Raw genomic sequence first — 22,005 nt, 5'->3', positions numbered from 1 at the left:
TGTGGGGGCGCACACCCAGCGTGTGGGACTGTGGGGGCGCACACCCAGCGTGTGGGACTGTGGGCATGTGGGGGTGCGCACCCAGTGTGTGAGACTGTGGGGGTGCACACCCAGCGTGTGGGACTGTGGGCATGTGGGGGTGCACACCCAGTGTGTGAGACTGTGGGCATGTGGGGGTGCACACCCAGCATGTGGGGCTGTGGGCATGTGGGGGTGCACACCCAGTGTGTGAGACTGTGGGGGTGCACACCCAGCGTGTGGGACTGTGGGCATGTGGGGGTGCACACCCAGTGTGTGAGACTGTGGGGGTGCACACCCAGCGTGTGGGACTGTGGGCATGTGGGGGTGCACACTCAGTGTGTGAGACTGTGGGCATGTGGGGGTGCACACCCAGCATGTGGGGCTGTGGGCTTGTGGGGGAGCACACCCAGTGTGTGGGACTATGGGCGTGTGGGGGTGCACACCCGGCATGTGGGGCTGTGGACCTGTGGGGGCGCACACCCAGCATGTGGGCCTGTGGGGGCGCACACCCAGCGTGTGGGACTGTGGGCCTGTGGGGGCGCACACCCAGCGTGTGGGACTGTGGGCCTGTGGGGGCGCACACCCAGCATGTGGGCCTGTGGGGGTGCACACCCAGCGTGTGGGACTGTGGGCATGTGGGGGTGCACACCCAGCATGTGGGACTGTGGGCCTGTGGGGGCGCACACCCAGCATGTGGGCCTGTGGGGGCGCACACCCAGTGTGTGGGACTGTGGGCCTGTGGGGGCGCACACCCAGCATGTGGGCCTGTGGGGGTGCACACCCAGCGTGTGGGACTGTGGGCATGTGGGGGTGCACACCCAGCATGTGGGACTGTGGGCCTGTGGGGGCGCACACCCAGCATGTGGGCCTGTGGGGGTGCACACCCAGCGTGTGGGGCTGTGGGCATGTGGGGGCGCACACCCAGCGTGTGGGACTGTGGGCGTGTGGAGGTGCACACCCAGCGTGTGGGGCTGTGGGGGTGGGGGGTGCACACCCAGCGTGTGGGGCTGTGGGGGTGGGGGGTGCATCCCCAGCCTTTTGAATTGCTGAGTCCCAGGGGAACTGCCCCTTTGCCCTCCTCTCCCTGTGGGCCTGATCCCAGGGTGGCATTCGCCTTTGTGGCCACAGCCGGGCACTGGAAGCTCAGGTTGCGCGGACTGAAGGGGTGGGGAGGCCCTGCTCTTCCTCCTGCAGCCTTTGTTCCTACATTAACACATTTGCGTTCAGCTGCATTAAAACCTGCCTGGTTTGCTTGGGCCCAGTTTGCCAAGCGCCCGTGTCGCTCCGATCCCTTAGCTGTGTTCTCTACAAGCCTGACCAGTCGTGATCCCATAGGGCCGAGCGGGCTCCTCCTGGAAACGGAGCTGCCCAGCTGTGATTCCCCGTGTCCAGGTACCTGCTGAGGCCTAGCCGTGAGTTTTCCCCCGTTCAATGTGCGCCGTGCTAATTTTATAGGGTTCTTGTTTTGAATCAAAACGTCTTGCAACATCAAGTCAGATGCCTTACAGGAGTCGGACTCTCTTCTGTCGACGTCACTATCGTTATCGACCAAGCCTGAACTCTCATAAAAAATGGCCAGTTTGACGAGATCTGGTTTCCATGCGTCCATGCTGATTTGCATTAATTACCTCGCTTCATTTTGTGTACATCGAGTCCCACATCTGCTCTCCACTGTCGTGCCGGCTGTGGCTTTTGAGTAAGGGAATTCTCGTTGCAATGTTTAGGCCGTTCCGAGGTGCTTTTGCTCTGGCAGGAGGCGCTCTCTGGCGTATGTCACTCAGCTGTAAGTCCCCCCGTCTCCCTCCTGACCATTCCAGAGAGGTGTGTAAGACGCGGCTCCCCGGCTCCCCGCTGGGAGTTCTGGGCTGCAGCACCTCACCTAGTGCAGCATCGGGCACCCCCACAGCCAGCCATGGGTAAAATTCATCTCTGGTGCCAGCTCACTGTGCCTGGAGGCCTTGAGGGGCTGAGGGTTCCATGAGCCACACAGACCCTGTCCCCTTGAGGCTTTCGGGGGGCAGCAGGCAGGGCAGCCAGATCCCCAACTTCGCACTTGTGTGCCCCTGTGCAGTCCCGCCCTGCCACTTACTTCCACATAGGCTGTGCTGAGGCTGCTCCATGTAAGCCCAGCATCCCTGTGGTAAGTCCTGCCAAGTGCAGTAAATGGTGCATGGTCCAGGAGTTGGCAAACCCTCTCCTTGTCGCTGCAGCCCCCGCCACCCAGTGCCAGTGCCAGTGCCAGTGCCAGCGCCGAGCTGCGTAGGGAACCCGCACCGGGAGGGACAGCCTGGCTTAGGGGCTTTCTATGCCGCAGGAAGGGTGGTTGAGACCTGGGGTGAGAACCTGTAACAGCCGCGGGGTTGGCGGTCCGTGAGTGTGCCCCGTGACACAGTGGGCACCGACAGTGCTACGTGTGTTGGGGCATCATTTCAGAGTGTGTGTGAGCCAGCGGCCTGTCACGGGGGTGCAGACCCCAGGTGGGTCTCACGACAGGCGCGTGCACGGCCGGGTGAATGTTTGTGAGTGTGCTGCTGACTCCGTGGCACATGTGCCCGGGCAAGTGCCAGAGGACATGGGGGTGAGCCCATTCCTGTCTGTGTATTAGTGCGAGGGTGTCGCACGCCCAAGTGTCCGAGTGCCCCACCTGTGCGCGTTGGCGAGACCCTGGCCCTGTCTGCGTGACGAGGCCTTTCTGTTCCCCAGTCACTGCACACGTGTGCTCATGCATATGCCTGCGGGAGCAGGTGGCTGGACCCTGCCTTTGGCCTGGGAAGAGCCCATCCGGGTGCCCTGGCCGCCAGCCGCTCTGTTTGTAAAATGCCTCCCTGCAGCTCCTTGGCAACAAACTCTTTGAAACCAATTAGGGTGACCTTAGTTAGCATCTATAAGTGTTGCTGGGAAACCAGCCTCCCTAACGAGCAGCGCTGCTGACAATTAGCACAGCCAACCGGCCCCGCCCCCCGGGTCCGGGCAACTGTCCCCGGACAGCTGGCCCACGCAGGGCGCGGGGTCGGACGCTGGGGTGGCCCTGTTAGAAAACACCCATCCCCCGGACCAGCCTTGGGTTCCCCGCGCTCCCCGGGGTTTTAATGGTGGGGGAGGGGATCATTGTTTGGGGGGCAGAGGGAGTCTCCCAGCCTGGGGCCCCCTCACAGGGTGGCTGGTCCCTTCAGGTGCTCAGCCTGCCTGTGGTGAGATCAGGGCCCCACCCCAGGTGGGACAATTGACTCTGGGCCCGGCCCAGGGAGAGGGAGGGAGGGAGGAGGAGCCGGTCACAGGCTGGACCAGGCTGGGGGTGCCGGAGGCCTGGAGCGCTGCAGCTGCCCGGTTATGAGCCGCTCGGGGAAGTGGCGGGGGCGCCTGATTGAGCGGGGTGGGGCTGGAAGGAGCCCCCTGGTGTGAGGTGCTGCCCAGGCCGGGCAGGTCGGGGGCCCCGGGCCGGCGGGGATGTGCAGGCCACATGTCGCCAGGGGCAGAGGAGGGCTGTTTGACAAGGCTGCAGCCTGGCGGGGGTTTCTGAGGAGCCCGGTGAGGGAGGGAAATGGAAGCCGGGTGCTTCCTAGACACCCAAGGCCAAGAGGCGCTCCGGAGGCAGCAGCCCATCTGCAGGCCCTGGTCTAGAAGCACCTACGCAGGCTCTGACCCTTGGAGCATGCGCCTCTGTCCTGTCCTGGCCGCAGCTGCCGCGGCATCCCCAGGGGCCGTAGCTATTTCAGCAGGGCAGGGAGTGAGGATGGGTGTTGGGTGAGAGTCTGGCCAGGTGACAGCTGTGGTCCCGTCTGGCCTTGGGAGGCTGGGGGAGGCCGGAGCGTAAGGCGCGCTCTCGGGAAGGGCTGCGGGCGCAGTAGGGTGGCACCGCACCCTCCGCTTTGGGGCAGAATTGCAAATGTCTGCTCCGTGACTGGGCAGAGCCCTGATCTCTCATGCGGGCAGGGAGCTGACGTGAGGGCTTGTGACCAGTTAGGCAGCAGAACTAGTGGGTAAGGAGCAGCAGACAAGCCCCACGCTGACACGGGCTTGCCCACGCTTCTGGCTGAACGACCGCGAAGTGCACTGGGGACCCTGGATTTCTGGAAAAGAGCCACGAATTTTGAGCGCTTCCACTTGTGGGGCCGAGTGGCGTCCAGCTGAGCACGAAAAAATTGGGTGCCTGAAATCAGTGGCCACTTCACAGATAGTAGGGCCAGATCAGTCAGCCCCGTGGCCTCTTTGGAGGCATCTTGTAGTCTGAGAAAGGGCTGAGGCTGTTAGATTAGCTGTTGGGTGCTCTGGTTCACCCGGCTGTCCAACAGGCGGCTTCCTACAACGCCAGAGCCTCTTTCCTGCTGTGGGCTGAGACTGCTGTTGCTGCATCCTGGGGAACAAGGGGTAGCACCACTGACGTCAGAACAGGTGCTCAGGTCACAATCAGGCCCTTTGGGTTTACATGGGTCTGACCCTTCATGCAGGAGCATGGTGGGTCTACAAAGGGTCTTCACATTGACTGTTGCTTGGGGGTTGCTCTGCAGGAGTTGATTTCCTGCCCTTCCCTGGAAGTTCTCCATGTAACAATGAGGGAAACCTCCTAGCTAGCTTCTGCTTTCCAGGGACCCCCCATGCAGTGCTTGTAGGAGTGAGCTGTTGTCTTCGTGACTAGGGACAGCGAATGCAGAGCAGCTCCTGGCATGTTCCCAATGGGCATGTTGGACCCGCTTAGTTTAAGCATGCGCAATCTTGGGTTGTGTGGGCCCCTTGCTAATGTTCTTGGAGGTTGTGGTGTTGCTTGGCATGGACACGAGACATGCGTCCAGGAGTGAATCAGGCACCAGGATTTCCGCAGGGAAGACAGACACTCGAAAAGTAAAACCAATTTTAATAAGATTCACTCGATTTTCAATAATACGTTTTTTTTTCAATTTCACATTTTTTCCTTTGGAATTAAAAAAAATGTTTTTAATGAAAAAGAGACTTTTTATTTTGGTTGACATTTTCAGATTTTTCAATGGGGAACAAAACCACTTCGGATTTCAAAAGAAGGTTCGTTCATTTATTGACTTTGGCTTTCATTGAAACATTTCTGTGGGAATTTTTAGGACCTTTTTTTTTTAATTTCTCATGGGAAAACAACTGGCATTTTTTTTCAACCAGTCTTGCCTGGTATGTAAACATAGCAGCAGCAGGAACCAACCCTGCATCCAATTTAAAATGAGAGCTGAGGGAACACTTCATTACAAATCATGGGTGTGTTGAATTCAGCTTTGTTTATCTGCAGCCCACAAAATCCCTTGATTCATTTGTTATTCATAGTTATTTGTAAAACAACAAAAACAGTTTCCCCTGGGAACAACTCTGATCCAAACTTCCAAGGTGTTGGTTTGCTGTCTGAGTCAGAGGGCCTAGTTTCTGATGGGATGCTGTCAGTAATTAACCAAAGCAATGCATATTCGCTACTGACCCCTCCCCTGAATGCTTGGCTTTCAAATGAGCTTACATTCATCTGCGGTAAAGACCATCCACAGACAGCCCGGGGGAGAAAGTCCATTCTTAGGTCCAGGGTTATCTCTTGCCCGCAGGGAAAGTTCTCTCCTGAGCTGACTTTTTCCCCCTTCTAGGTTGATTAGGATTTTCACCCACACAGATGGGCCCTTTTCATGTTAGGTAGGTGGGCCGTGGTCTCTAGGGGACCATACTCAGGAAGGGAGCCTTTTAATTGGTGGAGCAATGGGCTCAAGTTGCAGTGGGGGAGGTCTGGGTTGGGTACTAGGACAAGCTATTTTCCTAGGCGGGTGGGAAGCGCTGGGCTGGGTTCCCTGGGAGGTGGTGGAAGCTCCATCCCTAGAGGTTTAAGTCCTAGCTTGATAAAGCCCTGGCTGGGCTGATTGAGTTGGGGTCCTGCTTTGGGCAGGGGGCTGGACCTGATGCCTCCTGAGGGCTCTGGGATCCGATCTGTTCCGGGCCTTTGTGCTAGCCACCTGGTTTGCTGGCCAGTGGCCACACTCGCTTCTCTGGAAGAGGAAAACTAGTATCTCCCACGGGCATTGGAAAACCTCCTGGGGCAGGTTTGCTGCTTTCCTCCACTGCTTCCGTGCAGCCTAACTGGAGCAGGGCGAGGCTGCTCAGCATAGAACAGCCTCCCGGCCCCATGTCTCTCAGCATGGCCGGGAGAGCAAGTGCTCCGGGGTGGAAGAGAACGAGCCGCTGCGTCTGGTGAAGTCGCAGATTTAATGACCACCACAGAAATGGGGGGGAGTGAACTCTACGTCCCATGGCCGCCCTTAGCCATCCCCCCCCCCCCCGCCAATAGGAGGCATTTCAGCTGGCTCTGGCCTGCTGCCTGAGGCCATTTGTCTGGCCAAACACTGGACCCGGTGCCGTGGGAGCCCCCAGCAGGAGCCTGGAGCTAGCACAGGGCAGGAGGATTTGGCTGCTGGGTGGATGCTTGCCCGAGCAGATTTCAGCTGGCAGTGAAATAGCACCGGGGTGTTCTGGCTCCGTCCGGAGCTTGGCGCTGAAGCCAAGGGGGCCTGAGCTAGGACGTCCTTCAAGGTGAGACCAGGGGCCCTGCACAGGCCGCGCCCCGCACCCTTGCTCTGCTGGCCAGGCCGGGAGCCCCTCGCTCCCCGGGGGGGGACGGGAATTTGCCGACCACACAGCCGCTCACGAGTCAAAGGGGAAAGTGTTGGCAGGCCCGGGTCAGGCTGGCAGATGGCGGCGGGGAGACACTGAGAGCAGGAGGGAGAGGAGCCCGCTGGGTGTTTGTGAGGTGTCCCCATTGGGCAGCGGCTTTAGTAGCCTGCCAGTTCCAGTGCTTGCCCCAGGGCAGCAAAGCACTAGCCAGCAGTGGGAGGGGGCAGAGGCCACTGCGATGGCCTCTCTCGCTAGCAAAGCTGAGCTGGGTGGCTCGAGTTCAACGGGGAGCTGGGGGTGAGGGGTTACCCCACATCCATAAGGGCAATGCAACCAGGCCCTTGGCTCCGGCTGCATTTTTGGAGGTACCAGGATCCACGCTAGATGGGCAGTCAGGAGCCCCGGCTTCTGCTCCCAGCTTTACTGGCCATGTCTCTGCCCTGTGCCTCGGTTTCCCCTCTGTACAAGGGGGACACGAGACTGCCGTCCCTCAGCGCTGCGATGTGTGTGCCGAAGGCTGACGGGCCGGCTTGATGCTCTGCCGAGCTCCCAGGCGGGTGTGGAGGCAGAAAAGGTGGGTTTTCCCGAGCTGGCATTAGCACAGGGCAGTGGCTGTCTCCCCCCACAGGGCTTGTCTGTGGGCCACTGAATGAAGCAGGGGAAGAGGGCAGAGACTCTGCAAACTGCTCAGCCCCCACTGCAGCTGCAGGGTATTGGCGGGTTGATGTCAGGGCTGCTAGTGCAAAGGAAATAGTGCTGATGCGGCGCCCCCCCCCGCCCCGTTACCAGATCGGGAGCGGCCGTGCGGCAAGGCTGTGTCCGGCAGGGGTGTGGCGTGCTGGCAGCCGTCCCTCCCATGCACCCTGCCTTTCCTGGCTCGCAAGGAGAGGTCTCCTTAGACCCACACGCAGCAGGACTTGCTCGATGGCTGTAGCTGGAGCGAGAGCGCTTTTCCGGGGCGGCTGCACCCGGGACGCCCACCTAGGGTGGACAGAGCCTAAAGGAGAACACAGTCCGGAGGTCTCATCCCTTCCCCGTCTGGGTGCCGGCCCACGACTCATCAGCCACTTCTCCCCAAGGAGCTGGCCAGGCGTCTCCGTTCGTAATTAAGCCTTTTCATTTACCTGCCAATTCTGGTAATTTAGTAGGTTTGTGAGTCACAAAATGTTCTTGTTTAGCCCCTCGAATGGAGCCAAGGGGGAAGGGAAAAGGGCACCGCTCCTAGTGCCACTGACACCGCATCCTTGTCTGCTGTCAGCTGGCATCGGATGTCAGCCGCCTCTCCGGTCCTTACGTGCTCACGTCTGTTACCAGAGCCCCGAGGCCCCCCCACTGCGGACACCTGGGTGCTGTACCCACCTTTGCCGCACGGAGTAGCCTTACAAAGGACCTTTCCCCTTCTCGATGTGGAGAGACCTGGCGAGGGGGAAGGTCTGTGCAGAGCCCTGGGCAGCTTCATTCAGATCGTCCACAAGAACCGACATGAGCTCCACTGCCATTGCCGGAGCCCCGGAGAGGCACTTAAAGCCCGTTAGCACCGGTCCTGTGCTCTTCTCTTGCTGTCCTGGTGCATCAGGCCTCCGGGGTCCATTCCAATACATCTGACCAAGTGGCTGATGCCCTGATACATCTGTGACCTCTACGGTGCCACCGGACTCCTTGTTGTTTTTGCAGCTTCAGACTAACAGTGCGTCCCCTGCCCCCGCTGAGAGAGATTCAGAGGCCTTGCTGGTCAGCGCTGGCTGCTCCAGGAGATCGCTTCTTTCCCAACACGACGGCCTGCCATTTCCCTACAGGGTCCCATTACAACCGCTTGGATGCCCGCGGAGACTGGTGTGGATTCAGGGGGACTCCTGGCCAGTCCTGGAGGGTTGGGAACCCGACTATGGGGCCTGATTCCACCTGTTAGCGCGCGCTGTTCTTGTGTGGCCCCACGGGCGTGGGTCTGCTCCGGGCTGGAGGTGCCTTTTGGCCATCATGCCCCGTCCGTCCTGGATAGGGGCTGTGGTGGCAGCGAACCCCTAGTGCGTGGCTGCTCGGGAGCTCTGCGAAGCTCGGCGGGATGAAGTGCTGCTGCTGCTGACCCAGCTGGGTTTGAACTGGTGATCTAGGGGTGACAAACCTCCCCCGCCTGTCACCAGCGCCTGGAGTGACCCAGAGGCTGCCCCTTGTGGCTCGCAGCTGCAGTTACATTGGGAAAGGCGCGGAGGCGGGATGACTGGGACCCGCACCAGCATGAGAACATTCCCACGCCATCCACATGGACACTGGCAGCAGCAGATGTTTGCGTCCAGGGTGATTTCTCAGACTCTCCCATTACCAGATCCATTAGCAGGTCCAGGCTGCTGCTAACGAGTACCCCCCCATGCGTGTGCACACACACAGACACACACACACACTGGGTGTGCCCTAGAAATGCTTGGCATTACTACAGCTCATGTGTGCGCTGCACTAAAATTCAATAAATACACGCTCCCACACGCATTGTGCACAGACGCAGCCCCGGTGCATGCACACTGACTGCATTGTGTGTGTGTGCACATTCATCCACACATTAACTGCGCACCCCAGGCCTGAGCGCTGCATGCAGATGATCCACACCCACGCAGTTCTTGTGCGGCACACACACGGTTACAGAGCACAAGGCCTGTCTTTGCACACACAATCGTAGAGCTGGAAAGGTCAAGTCCAGCCCCCTGCTCTAGGCAGGACCAATCCCAGCTAAATCACACATCCCCATATCTGCACACCACCTGGACCTCCATGGCCCAGCTGTCCCTCTGCTGTGGATTCAAGCTCTCCTTTTGAAACTTGGAAAGGCGTGAGAGGTGGCAGAAGAGAGATGCGGCCCAGCAGAGTGCAAGGGCGTAGGGGCTGGTAGTGATTGCACGAGGCTTGTGGGCAGGATTCCTGGGGCGTTCCCCACTGTGGTCTAGGATAAGTCTAGGATAGCTGCCGGTGGTCTAGGATAAGTCTGCTCCTTTCTCTGTCTTGTCTCTGTAGCTGGCAAGGCCTTTGGGGAAGAGGCTGTCTCTCGCTAGGTGTGTGCTCACGGGGGAGCCTGGACTTGGCTCTGTTGTAAGACAAGATTAATGAGCGTATGCAGCCAGCCACTCTCTTCTGTCCCGGCCCCAGGCGTGAGTCCATGTTACTGCCCCACTCTTAGTCTTCCCGGGGAAAAGCTCGACATCCACCACAGCTATTACCCATTTGGAGACTGGAAGCCAAATGATCCCTCCTCTCCATGGTGAGAAGTGCTTCAGTTAACCCCTAACGAGTGGAAAGTCTCTCTGTGTTGTGTATGATCACTGACACATCCAGGACCCCACCAGATGGTCCCCGGCACCAAAGAGTTGCCATGCTCACCTGTGAACCCTGCCCACTAGAAGCCTTGTGTTCCTTGGCCAGCTCCGCCACCGCCAGCAGTGTGACTCGCAGGGAGTCGCTCGCCTCTCGCGATCCGTTTTCCCCTCTGCCAACGAGGGACAGACTGGCAGAGGTGTTTGTGGAGCTCAGCCGAGGCTTGTGATCCCTGGAAGAAAGATTGGTGTCTGTGTCTCAGGGGCGCCCTGACCGGGTGGAGAGCACAGGAAGACCTAGCAGTCAGCTGGACAAGAAAAAGACCTGGCATGAAAATAATTGCGCTGCCCGGAAACCGCCTGCCCCTGGCTTCTCCGGCCCTGCCAGTAAAGCACCGCATGCCTGTTTAATGCCAATAAAACATGTCAGCCAGTGCCTGTGCAGTCAGACGAGGTGTAAGCTGCAGCCCTAGCAAACAGAGAAAGCTCTCGCCTCAGTTTTAGGCTGCTGGTAAATTAATACGTCCCTGCCCCCCCATCCTTACAGCCCACGGCTTCTTGTTGGTCTATGCACTTGCCTCCCAAGCAAGAGCCAAGGGGAAGCACTTTGCAACACATTCATACAAAGGCCCTGCTGCAATGACGCCACCTGTCCGGGTCACACATAGCTGCTCAGCAGACAGCACAACAGCGCTGGCTCTCTGCGGCCAGAAGAGAAGAACGACAACCCTGGGCCGGTGTCGCACGCAGCCGCCAGGGGATTCGCTGTTAGCCCCAGGACACAGAGGGCCAGGAGAGCTGCACACAGCCGCATCCCAAGGAGCATGGGTGCTTTAGAAAGGGACGGCAGGGGCATTTGGGTGGGGGCATTTCAGCTGCATCCACAGGCTATGTTAATGGGACCCATTGTAAATCCCAGCCATACCCAAGAGATGCTACTGGCAAGGCAGCCCGGAGCATGCCCCTGCAACGTGCCTGCGGGGGGCTGGCGGAGAGAGTGGCTTTGGGTGTGTCACTTGCTGCCGTCGGTTACTAAGAGAACATAAAAGGGATGATGGAAAATGGGCCCGGAAGGGGTCACGCTGCAGATCCAGAAAGAACAAACCCTCGAAGCCCCGGGCCTGGCAGAGGAAAGTCGGATCCTGAGCCTGGTAGGGAGAGAAGCTGCTTAGTTTCCTTTTCTGGGCTTTTCCTTCCACCCTGCTGAGAAGTGAGTCTCAGGGAGACCCGTGAACCGGCCTGCTGTGCCTCCCTCCCAGGGCTGGAGCACAGAAGCGGAAAAGAGCCTACTATAGCTGCCAAGAAGCATCTGGCTCCAGCGCCGGGGCCTGTGCCGTTAAGTGCTGCACATCCGGCATCCCGGCCTCGGGAAACCTCCCGACAAGGGCGGCTCCCCGGCACTCAGCAGGGCGCGGAAGCTTCCAGCTGCACCCCCCTCGCCGGCGCTTTCTGCAGCTGCTCTGCCCTCCGGAACCGAGCGGAGCGGGCGGGGCCGGGGCAGAGCTGTGGGATGGCCAGGCGGGATGCCATGGGGGCGGGGGGCGGTTTGATCCCCCCGTCAGTGCTGCTTGTTCAGCCCTGCGGGTCCGGGAACGACAGCCACAGCGCAGCCTGAGTGCGGGGAAGCCCCGCCTCCCGTGCCCGAGGCCCCGCCTCCCCTGGGAGCCAAGCCCCGCCTCCCGTGCCCGAGGCCCCGCCTCCCCTGGGAGCCAAGCCCCGCCTCCCGTGCCCGAGGCCCCGCCTCCCCTGGGAGCCAAGCCCCGCCTCCCGTGCCCGAGGCCCCGCCTCCCGTGGGAGCCAAGCCCCGCCTCCGGCCTGCCCGGCCCTGGAGCGCGCTGCCCAGCGCCCCCCACAAGCCTCCTGCGTCGGCGCGGTCCCGTCGGGTGCTCCCCGAGCTGCAGCGCGGGCGGGGCGTGTGGCCGGGGCGCCGAGTGCGGCTCCTGAGCCCGGCCACTAAACACTTCTGAGTCCGTCGGCAGCGGTGAAAGGGGGGAGCTCGGTCAGGACCCGTGCACTGCCCGATGCTCGGGGGGGGGGGGGGGGGCTCGGTCAGGACCCGTGCACTGCCCGATGCTCGGGGGGGGGGGGGGGGGGCTCGGTCAGGACCCGTGCACTGCCCGGTGCTCGGGGGGGGGGGGGGCTCGGTCAGGACCCGTGCACTGCCCGGTGCTCGGGGGGGGGGGCTCGGTCAGGGCCCGTGCACTGCCCGATGCTCGGGGGGGGGGGGGGGCTCGGTCAGGACCCGTGCACTGCCCGATGCTCGGGGGGGGGGGCTCGGTCAGGACCCGTGCACTGCCCGATGCTCGGGGGGGGGGGGGCTCGGTCAGGACCCGTGCACTGCCCGATGCTCGGGGGGGGGGGGGGGGCTCGGTCAGGACCCGTGCACTGCCCGATGCTCGGGGGGGGGGGGCTCGGTCAGGACCCGTGCACTGCCCGATGCGGGGGGGGGGGGGGGGGGCTCGGTCAGGACCCGTGCATTGCTCGATGTGGAGGGACGGGGGGGGGAGCTCGGTCAGGACCCGTGCACTGCCCGATGCTCGGGAGGGGGGGGGGGGGCTCGGTCAGGACCCGTGCATTGCTCGATGTGGAGGGGCGGGGGGGCGAGCTCGGTCAGGACCCGTGCACTGCCCGATGTGGGGGGGGAGCTCGGTCAGGACCCGTGCATTGCTCGATGTGGGGGGGGAGCTCGGTCAGGACCCGTGCATTGCTCGATGTGGGGGGGGAGCTCGGTCAGGACCCGTGCATTTCCCGATGTGGGGGGGGGAGCTCGGTCTGGACCCGTGCATTTCCCGATGTGGGGGGGGGGGGGGAGCTCGGTCTGGACCCGTGCATTGCCCGATGTGGAGGGGTGGGGGGGGAGCTCGGTCAGGACCCGTGCACTGCCCGATGTGGAGGGGTGGGGGGGGAGCTCGGTCTGGACCCGTGCATTGCCCGATGTGGAGGGGTGGGGGGGGAGCTCGGTCAGGACCCGTGCATTGTCCGATGTGGAGGGGTGGGGGGGGAGCTCGGTCAGGACCCGTGCACTGCCCGATGTGGAGGGGTGGGGGGGGGCTCGGTCAGGACCCGTGCACTGCCCGATGTGGAGGGGTGGGGGGGGAGCTCGGTCTGGACCCGTGCATTGCCCGATGTGGAGGGGTGGGGGGGGAGCTCGGTCAGGACCCGTGCATTGCCCGATGTGGAGGGGTGGGGGGGGAGCTCGGTCAGGACCCGTGCATTGCCCGATGTGGAGGGGTTGGGGGGGGAGCTCGGTCTGGACCCGTGCATTGCCCGATGTGGAGGGGTGGGGGGGGAGCTCGGTCAGGACCCGTGCATTGCCCGATGTGGAGGGGTGGGGGGGGAGCTCGGTCTGGACCCGTGCATTGCCCGATGTGGAGGGGTGGGGGGGGAGCTCGGTCAGGACCCGTGCATTGCCCGATGTGGAGGGGTGGGGGGGGTGGGGGGGGGGGAGCTCGGTCTGGACCCGTGCATTTCCCGATGCGGAGGGGTGGGGGGGGGAGCTCGGTCTGGACCCGTGCATTTCCCGATGCGGAGGGGTGGGGGGGGAGCTCAGTCAGGACCCGTGCATTTCCCGATGCGGAGGGGTGGGGGGGGGAGCTCGGTCAGGACTCGTGCACTGCCCGATGCGGGGAGGGGAGGGGGAAGAGATCTGATCTCGGCCGCTATACTCACTGCCCAATGCCGCTGATCCTGTGCGAGCGGAGTGCACCACTGCATCACTGTCTGCGATAGGGCCAAGCGCAGCCCTTTGTTGTTTCTTGCTTGGGCGAATGTCTTGGGCACTGGGGAAGCTGTTGCAGAGGAACCCGGGGCAGCTGGACAGTGCAACTGTGAAGGTCACTGAAGCCGGGGCACACACAGCTGAGTGGTGCCCCGAGACATCAGGCCAGCAGGCAGAGGGTCCTCACCGCGCCGGAGGAGAGCAGAAAGCTTTCAAGCACCACCCCTCTCTGCACACGCAGGGCAGGCGCTGTCTGCGCAGGCGAGCGGGGTCCTGGCAGCCACTTCCAAGCCAAGGCCGATGTTCCCTCTCATCTTTTCCAGGCATGTGCAGAATAAACTGTGCACCAAGGCATGTGCAGATGTGCACCACATGCTTCCGACTAAGGGCGCTCTCCTAGTCAGCGGGAGGCACTGGACTCTCTCCTGGGAAGCCGCCCAAGCACCCAGCTTCCAGGGAACTCGGGCCAGACTTAGTCCTCTCCCCATCGGACAGGAATGGGTATTGCCAAGTGCTAGCATTGGGCAGGCAGCTGGCACCACCCTACCTGTGCTACCCTTCAACATGCCCCTTTTCCGCCCTGCCTGCCACCTGGAGACTTGCGCTGCTTCCTGTTTGATGCAGCCTCCTCTGAGACTGGGTGTCTCTCCCAGGGGCTATGCCCGGACACCAGACCATGCAGCTCCCACAGCGCCCGCCAGGCCTGGTGGCCCAGAGGTTCCCACGCAGCTTCACAAGCTTTGTGAACAGCCGTCAGCTTCTTTGGGAGAACGTGCTGGTTCCAGGTAAATGGATGGAGTCCCTAGCAGGGAGATAAATTGCCTCAGACTTGGGAGACCTGGTTCAGGTCCCTGCTCTGCCACAGAACTTCCTGTATGGCCCTGAGCAAGTCACTTAGCTTTCAGGGCCTCATTTCCCCCCATCTTTGCAATGGGCATGCCCTAGCTCATAGGATCCATACACTAAAGACTGAGGTGCTTAGCTACTTAGAATCAAAGAGCTGGAAGAGACCTCAGGAGTCATCAAGTCCAGCCCCCTGCTCTAGGCAGGACCAATCCCAACTAAATCGACCCAGCCAGGGCTTTGTCAAGCCGAGACTTAAACACCTCTAGGGATGGAGACTCCACTACTTCCCTAGGTAACCCATTCCAGAGCTTCACCACCCTCCTAGTGAAATAGTTTTTCCTAATATCCAACCTGGACCTCTCCCACCGCAACTTGAGACCATTGCTCCTTGTTCTACCATCTGTCACCACTGAGAACAGCCTCTCTCCATCCTCTTTGGAACCTCCCTTCAGGAAGCTGAAGGCTGCTCTCAAATCCCCCCTCACTCTTCGCTTCTGCAGACTAAACAGACCCAAGTCCCTCAGCCTCTCCTCATAAGTCATATGCTCCAGCCCCCTAATCATTTTGGTCGCCTCCGCTGGCCCCTCTCCAGTGCGTCCACATCCTTTCTGTAGTGGGGGGCCCAGAACTGGACACAATACTCCAGGGCTATGTCTACACTGGCACGATCTTGTGCCAGAGATATGCAAATGAGGCTAACTGTGGAATATCACCGAGCCTCATTTGCATATCTAATGAGCCGCCATTTTTGCAGAAGAGGCTCTTGCGCCAGAAGGAGTGTCTACACTGCCCCTTCTTGCGCAAGAAAACCCCTCTTGCACAATGCCCTTATTCCTGAAAATAATCAGCGTAGCTGCATTGTGCAAGAGGGTTTTTCTTGCGCAAGAAGGGGCATCGTAGACAGCTCCTTCTGGCAGAAGAGCCTCTTGCGCAAAATGGCGGCTCATTAGATATGCAAATGAGGCTCAGCGATATTCCACACTTAGCCTCATTTGCATATCTCTGGCACAAGATCGCGCCAGTGTAGACATAGCCCAGGTGTGGCCTCACCAGAGCCGAATAAAGGGGAATAATGACATCTCTGGATCTGCTGGCCATGCTCCTCCTAATGCAACCTAATATGCCATTAGCCCTCTTGGCTACAAGGGCGCCCTGTTGATTCATCTCCAGCTTCTCATCCACTGGAACCCCCAGGTCCTTTCTGCAGAACTGCTACTTAGCCAGTCGGTACCCAGCCTGTACCAATGCTTGGGATTCTTCCGTCCCAAGGGCAGGACTCTACACTTGTCCTTGTTGAACCTCATCAGATTTCTTGTGGCCCAATCCTCCAATCTGTCCAGGTCACTCTGGACCCTATCCCTGCCCTTCAGCGTATCTACCTCTGCCCCTAGCTTAGTGTCATCTGCAGACTTGCTGAGGGTGCAATCTATCCCCTCATCCAGGTCATTAATAAAGATATTGAACAAAATCGGTCCAAGAACCGAACCTTGGGGCACTCCGCTAGAAACCGACCGCCATCCTGACATGGAGCCGTTGATCACTACCCGTTGGGTCTGACAGTCTAGCCAGCTTTCTATCCATCTTACCGTCCATGTATCCAATCCATACTCCCCTAACATGCTGGCAAGAATATTGTGGGAGACCGTATCAAAAGCCTTGCTAAAGTCAAGGTCGATCACACCCACTGACACCCATGTCCACAGAGCCAGTTACCTCATCATAGAAGCTAATCAGATTGGTCAGGAACGACTTGCCCTTTGTGAATCCATGTTGACTATTCCTGATCACTTTTCCCTCTTCCAAGTGCTTCAAAATGGATTCCTTGAGGATCCCTTCCTTGATTTTTCTAGGGAAAAATCAGTAACTACTTCAGTCACTAGGACCATGGAATTGGGATGTAAAATTCTGGTGTGAATCAGTTAGCTGGTTTAACATTAGCTTTGATGTTTCCTGTTTAACCGGATAACCGACTCCGCCGGATTCCAGGTGGGGGACCACCCTTGCCCAGTTGGAGCAGCCCCCCAGGGCTCCCTCTCCCGGCCGCCTCAGATGCTCCTTGGTTCATAGATCCCACAGCTGAGGAAGGAATTGAGACTTTCTAGTCAGGCCTCTTGTACAAAGGCCAGAAAACTGCCTGCAAGAATTTCCAGGCCAGATAGGTCAAGCATCCAAAATTGCCCCTGATGGAAACTCTACCTGAGCCTTGGCAAAGTGTTCCAGTGCATAAGTACAGTCAGTGGGAAATGCAAGGGCCTTTTCCCCAATCCCAATCTGCCTAGCTTCAATTTCCAGCCATCAGATCACGTTAGACCTCTCTCAGGTCCGTGGCTTAATATTTTCCCATGTAGGTGTAACTGCCACTGGGCAGATTTGAACCTGGGACTTCAGCATAGGAGCCGCTGCCGTTTGCGCTATGAAGCTAGTTGGTGCTTAGCTCAGGTTGTAGAGGGAGGGCTCTTGAGCTTATGGTCTAGGTGCCCTGCATGGGCTGGTGACCCACACTAGGTGCGTGGGTTACACAGGTACTTGTCGATGGCAAGCAAAAGAGATTGAACTGGAGTCTCTCACTAGAAGCAGGGTCTCTATCCCGCCCATCGCTCTGTGGCTCCTCTCTGTGCCCTCTGCAGTGAACTGATCAACCTCCCCTCTGAACTGCGGGCATGAGAACTGGGCGCCCCCGAGCAGCCACACGAGCATGCAGCTGACAGGGAACTCTGCCGGTGATCTTCATTATTTCCCACGCTGCCGAGTTTTGGTCGCTGCAGACTCCATCCGTGCGAGTTCTCCCTTCTCTCCAGGACCACGGCAGAACTGTGACATGGGGGAGGGCCAAGACGCCCTCCTGTGGGACCTGTGGAACCCACCCACGGTAATTCCCCCTTTGTGATTGCATGTTCGAGTCCATTTGGTATGAGCCGCACGTTTTAATCGAAATGCCGCGCGGTGCCAAGCGCAAGGCCCTGCAGAAGCCTGAGGCTATTGCAGCCGCACCCTCGCAGGAGAGCTTTGTTGATGCAATTACTGCTTAGTTTGACAAGGTCTGTTTTCTATGAACCCACGTGTGCTGGCGTTAATTGTATTGCATCACTCCCACTGACGGCAGGGAGCGTAGATCCTAGTCTTGTTACTGGCTCCCAACTCCTGGCTCCCCCAGACATCAGTAGGAGTTAGGTGCCTAAACAGCTGAGCCCGAGTGATTTGCCAAAGGTCATGCCGCGTCTGTGCAAAGCAGGGAACTGATCCCAGATCTCCTGGCTGACCTGCCCGCGGTGCCTCTCTCCCCGCCCGGCCTGCCGTCCGTGGCGCTGCGCCTCACCCATGCAGCCGGGCCAGGACAGGAATGAAAGAGGCCACAGCCACCTCCCTGCTGCTGAGGGGGGAGCCATGGGCCATCTTTGGTTCCCAGCGTGGATCTGCTCTGAGGCCGCGCAGCTGTTTGTCCCCTTTCCCAGCCAGGGCTTGCTCCTTGGGAACCAGCCCCCCTCTTATAAATGCCTGGATTTTACCCAGGCCCCTTTCTGTGCATTACTCTCCACCTTGTGAAGGGCTCATTCTTCACACCCTCGTGCACCCCAGCTGGATCCGAGCCACCCGAGATCCAGATTGGAGCTTGCCCACGGGCCTTTGTTCAGCCCCCGAGCTCTGAGAACACCGAGTTCATCTGGAGAACTCGGATCCCACCGCTGGGACCAAGTCAACCCTCCCCTGACTAGCTGGAGTTCCTGCGGGACCCAAGTGGTGTTTCCCCGGGCATCCATGCAACCCTTGCAGGGCCAAGTCGGTAAGGCCCAGATCCTCAAAGGGATTCAAGCGCCTGCCTTCCTGATCCGTGCCAGGGTCTGGGTGAAAGCGCTTCCATCGAGCAGCGAGCAGCCCCGTGGGCTCCAGGACGGGGCACGTGGGCAGGAAAAGCGCTGAGCTGGGCTGCAGCATCAGCCCTTCGGCGTGTAAATACCGAAGAGGGCGGCGGAGGCAGAGGACATGCGACAAATCTCCCCTCCCCCGACAGGCCATTGTGGGCAGCGGGGGACGTGGTGGGACTTCTGGGGATGAGTTCTGACCTGGCATGACTGCGTTTACCCCCCCCCCCCCTGCCTTCCCCGCACAAGAACCAGGTCTCTGGGGGAGAGAAAAGGCCTTTCCGGCCCGCAAGCTTGCCGGCGGGATGCTGGTCTTAGCTGCACCAAGGCAGTGCGGCCCTGCTGGCGGCCGGGCAGTTGCTGTCGCTTGCCCAGCGTACGGGAGAACAGGCCCCGTCTCAGGGTGGGTGTCCTAGGAGCAGGTCCCAACCGTGCCTGGAGTGTCGGGGGTGGTCTGTAGCAGCCAAGGGCCGGGCGGGTGGCAGGCTGCCCTCCCGGTGGCGTAGGAAGGGCCGTGTTCCTTGAGCGCCCTGCCAAGGAAACGGCCGAGCTCCGCGTCCCGCGAAGGCCCTGTCCCTGCGAGGCGCGGGCTCGCATACGCGCTGGTGCTCGCGTGCCAATCGTGAGGAGGCAGCCTGCGTCTCCGGCAGGATCCTTCCCCTAGTCGCCTCTCCTGAGCCCAGGCAATAGCCACGTCTTTTCTCAAGCCTCCCCCAGGCTCCCCGCACTGATCTCGCTAGGTAAGGCCCCCGGGGTGCCAGCTGTTTACCAGCTCCACGGAGCCTGGTGAGACTTCCGGGCAGCTGGGAGCTGCACCCAGCCTGAGGGATGATGCAAGGCGGCTTGGTCGAAACGTAGCCCCAGGCACGTGCCACTCCAGGCCTGGGCGCTTGGCTGCAGCGGGGCTCCAGGCATTCCCAGCCTGGGTCCGGGCACTCCTGGGAGCACGGCCAGGGTGTGAGAGGGTCCCAGCCGGGGGCTGCAGCCAGCTGTCAGCACCTCCCCTTGCGTCACGGCTTGCTGGGCAGGGCCCCCGCTGCGGTAACATGGACTGACGGGGGGAGGCTCAGTCATGGCTCTGCCCCATCCCAGCCAGGGGAAGGAGAGTCCAGCCCCCCGGCTCAGACACAGAGTGATGCCCCAGGGTGTCAGCCCTCCCCTTAGCCTGAGCCTGCGGCTCCCTCTGGCTCAGCCAAAGGGCTGTATGTTCTGCGGGGCGGCTCCCACCTGGGCCAGGAAGCTGCAGAAAGCGAGATGCCCTGCGCCCCAGCACCCGGCTCCTCTGGCGCTGCCTGGCTGAGCTCCCCACAGGGGACGCTGGGCCAATGCCTGTGGCCTATAAACACAGAGCTCCAAGGTGCCCCTCGCCCAGGTAGCCACCTTCCCTTAGACCGGGGTGGGGAGCCTAAGGCCCGGGGGCTGCCCCCGCAGCATTGGGGAGCCCCCGCTGTCCTCCCAGGAGGCTGGGGCACACCGGATCTCCTAGGCTGCCCCCAGCCCCGGGGCCGAGGGGGATGTGGGGAGTGTCTCTGCTTCTCGGGCAGGGCTGTGTCCACAAGGGCCTGTTGTTGGGGGGGGGGTTGCTTCTCACCTGTGTGGCCCCGACTCAGCAGCCCCCTGGCCCGCTAGAGCTTGGCTGTGCCAGAGGGCCCCAGACACGAGGGCCGGGCCGGGCCTGCCCACCCCACCGGCTGCAGACGACTCTGACCTCCTTGTTCTTGCAGGGCTGTCGAATCCCCTGTGACTCCCTCGGACGCTGGGATCGCCTCCGACAAGCTGCCTGGGACAGAGGTGCCCCAGGCGGGCGGGCGGGCGGGGGAAGGCCCAGACCCTCCCTCGTGCTGTAACCTCGCTTGTTGTGCATGTGTCGTACGAGCGTCCGTCCGACGTGCTCCATGGCCCCGCCCCGCCCCCACACTGCCGACGCCCGTGCCGTACGACTGGTCCCGTGAGCCCCGCCCCTTCACGGCGTGATTGCTGTAGTGACTTAGACGGCGCCCGGATCTCACCGCAGATGACCATCGCTGGGCATTGGCTGCTCATCACTGACGCTCTACCGCAGGCTCCATCTGCCCGCCGACCGTGTCCATCCACCGAGCGGTAGCTGTGGACTATTTTTTTATGATTCTGATGATGATTATTTTTAGACTTGGTGCCGTTTGCTCCTCCAATGTACAGATTCCTTCTCCACTCGAGGCTGCTCCGGGGTTGGCTTGGGAGGGTCGAGGGGCATGGAGGGGGGGTCCAAGTTGCAATATAAGCATGGCCAATGGCTGGATGCCATGGCAGGGCCCAAGTGGACTGGCTGGCTGGCTGTGGCCAGCTTCTTTCGAATGCTGTTACATATCTTTGTGACCAAGGCAATACTGCTCCCATTCCCTGACATGCTGTACACATGCCTCTTCTGTCAAGCAGTACTAGAATTCCAATAAAGAGATCTGGGAGCTGACCTGTGGCTTTTGCGTGTGTCACTGCCTCTGCCGTTCCTTTGTGCGAGATCACTGCATCCCATCCAGTTAAACCCCCTGCACCTAACAATTGCAGCCAACACCCTGGATTGCATCCTGGGCCTGCTTTCGACTGGAGAGTCTCCCAGTTCGGTGTCCAGGTCCCTAGACTTTCTGGCAGGGTCACTGGATTCTGCCTGAGGACTCCTGGCTTCCCTAGGGCTCTTGGAACAGCGGACTGGAAATTTTAGGGCCACATCATTGAAATGACACCTGTTTTTATGTGTTCCTGCCTTTGAATGTGAATTTCCCTGCATGGCAGCATGGGATGATAGAAGCAGCACACCAGCTGGCTGTTACTATAAAGCTGATTAGCAGGGAACTAGTGAGCAATGTTGACATGTTACATGCCATCATTAGGTTTCAGAGTCAACACCCTCTTGCAATGAATGGAATCGTTCACATCTTGGCAACCTGTTATGTCAGGCTGACTGCAGATTCAGGAAGACAGTCCCATATTGTTTTACCTTAGGTTAATCTTTTCAATTGCTTTTTTGAATTCACAGTCATAAGGCCTAGAAATACAGGCTCAAATCCTCAGCTGATGTTAATTAATGTGGCTCCACTTGAGTCAAAGGAGCTGTACTGATTTGCACCAGGAAACAATCTAGCCCCTAATAATTTTAAACGACAGCTTAGGTTCTCCAGAACGGGGTTCAGCAGCAAATGGCAGTGTGCATGGGTGCCCTTGATTGCACTGTCTAGTGTTCCAGGTCACTGTTGTCATTAGTTTGGGGGATGTTAATTTAAGCTTAGAGAAATGCACACTGGGAATCTGAGAGCTTGAGCCCAGGCGGGGGCTGATTTCTGTGAATGCCGGTGAAGTGCAGTGATTAGAACTAGAGGTTTCAGCCCCTGAGGTTGGATCCCTGCGAAGGGCCCTGCCATAACGCTGGGGAGATAGCAAGAGCACACCGAGCCATCAGTGGATTGGTGGCTGATGGCCAAGCATCACTTAAAGCTCAGCCCTTTCTCCGAGACATGGAGCGGAGTTCTGTATTTCCCACTCTGATGAGATAAAGCCATTTGCAAGCCAGGCTGGCTGAGAGCCGCACCACCGGCTTCGTAATTATATTAAACCCCCTGGCCCAGATCCAGAATTGCTGCTGTTTCACTCTCAGATCAATGCTGAGCGGGCGGCTTCATGG

At 60.0% G+C, this 22,005-nt stretch overlaps 1 protein-coding gene across 1 annotated transcript in view; it reads left to right on the top strand.

Moving 5' to 3' along the window:
• KCNC4 (potassium voltage-gated channel subfamily C member 4) overlaps positions 1-20,789 on the top strand; it is a 47,477-nt gene extending 26,688 nt beyond the window's left edge. The window contains exon 4 of the mRNA XM_006132408.5: positions 20,075-20,789. Within this exon, the coding sequence (XP_006132470.1) occupies positions 20,075-20,094 (20 nt within the window). The 3' untranslated portion in view covers positions 20,095-20,789. The remainder of the gene's footprint in view (positions 1-20,074) is intronic.
• Positions 20,790-22,005: the final 1,216 nt, after the last annotated feature.

The sequence above is a fragment of the Pelodiscus sinensis genome, chromosome 27, assembly GCF_052426305.1.
Source record: "Pelodiscus sinensis isolate ZL-2025 chromosome 27, ASM5242630v1, whole genome shotgun sequence".
NCBI lineage: Eukaryota > Metazoa > Chordata > Testudines > Trionychidae > Pelodiscus > Pelodiscus sinensis.
This window is presented reverse-complemented; position numbering and strand designations above follow the sequence as displayed.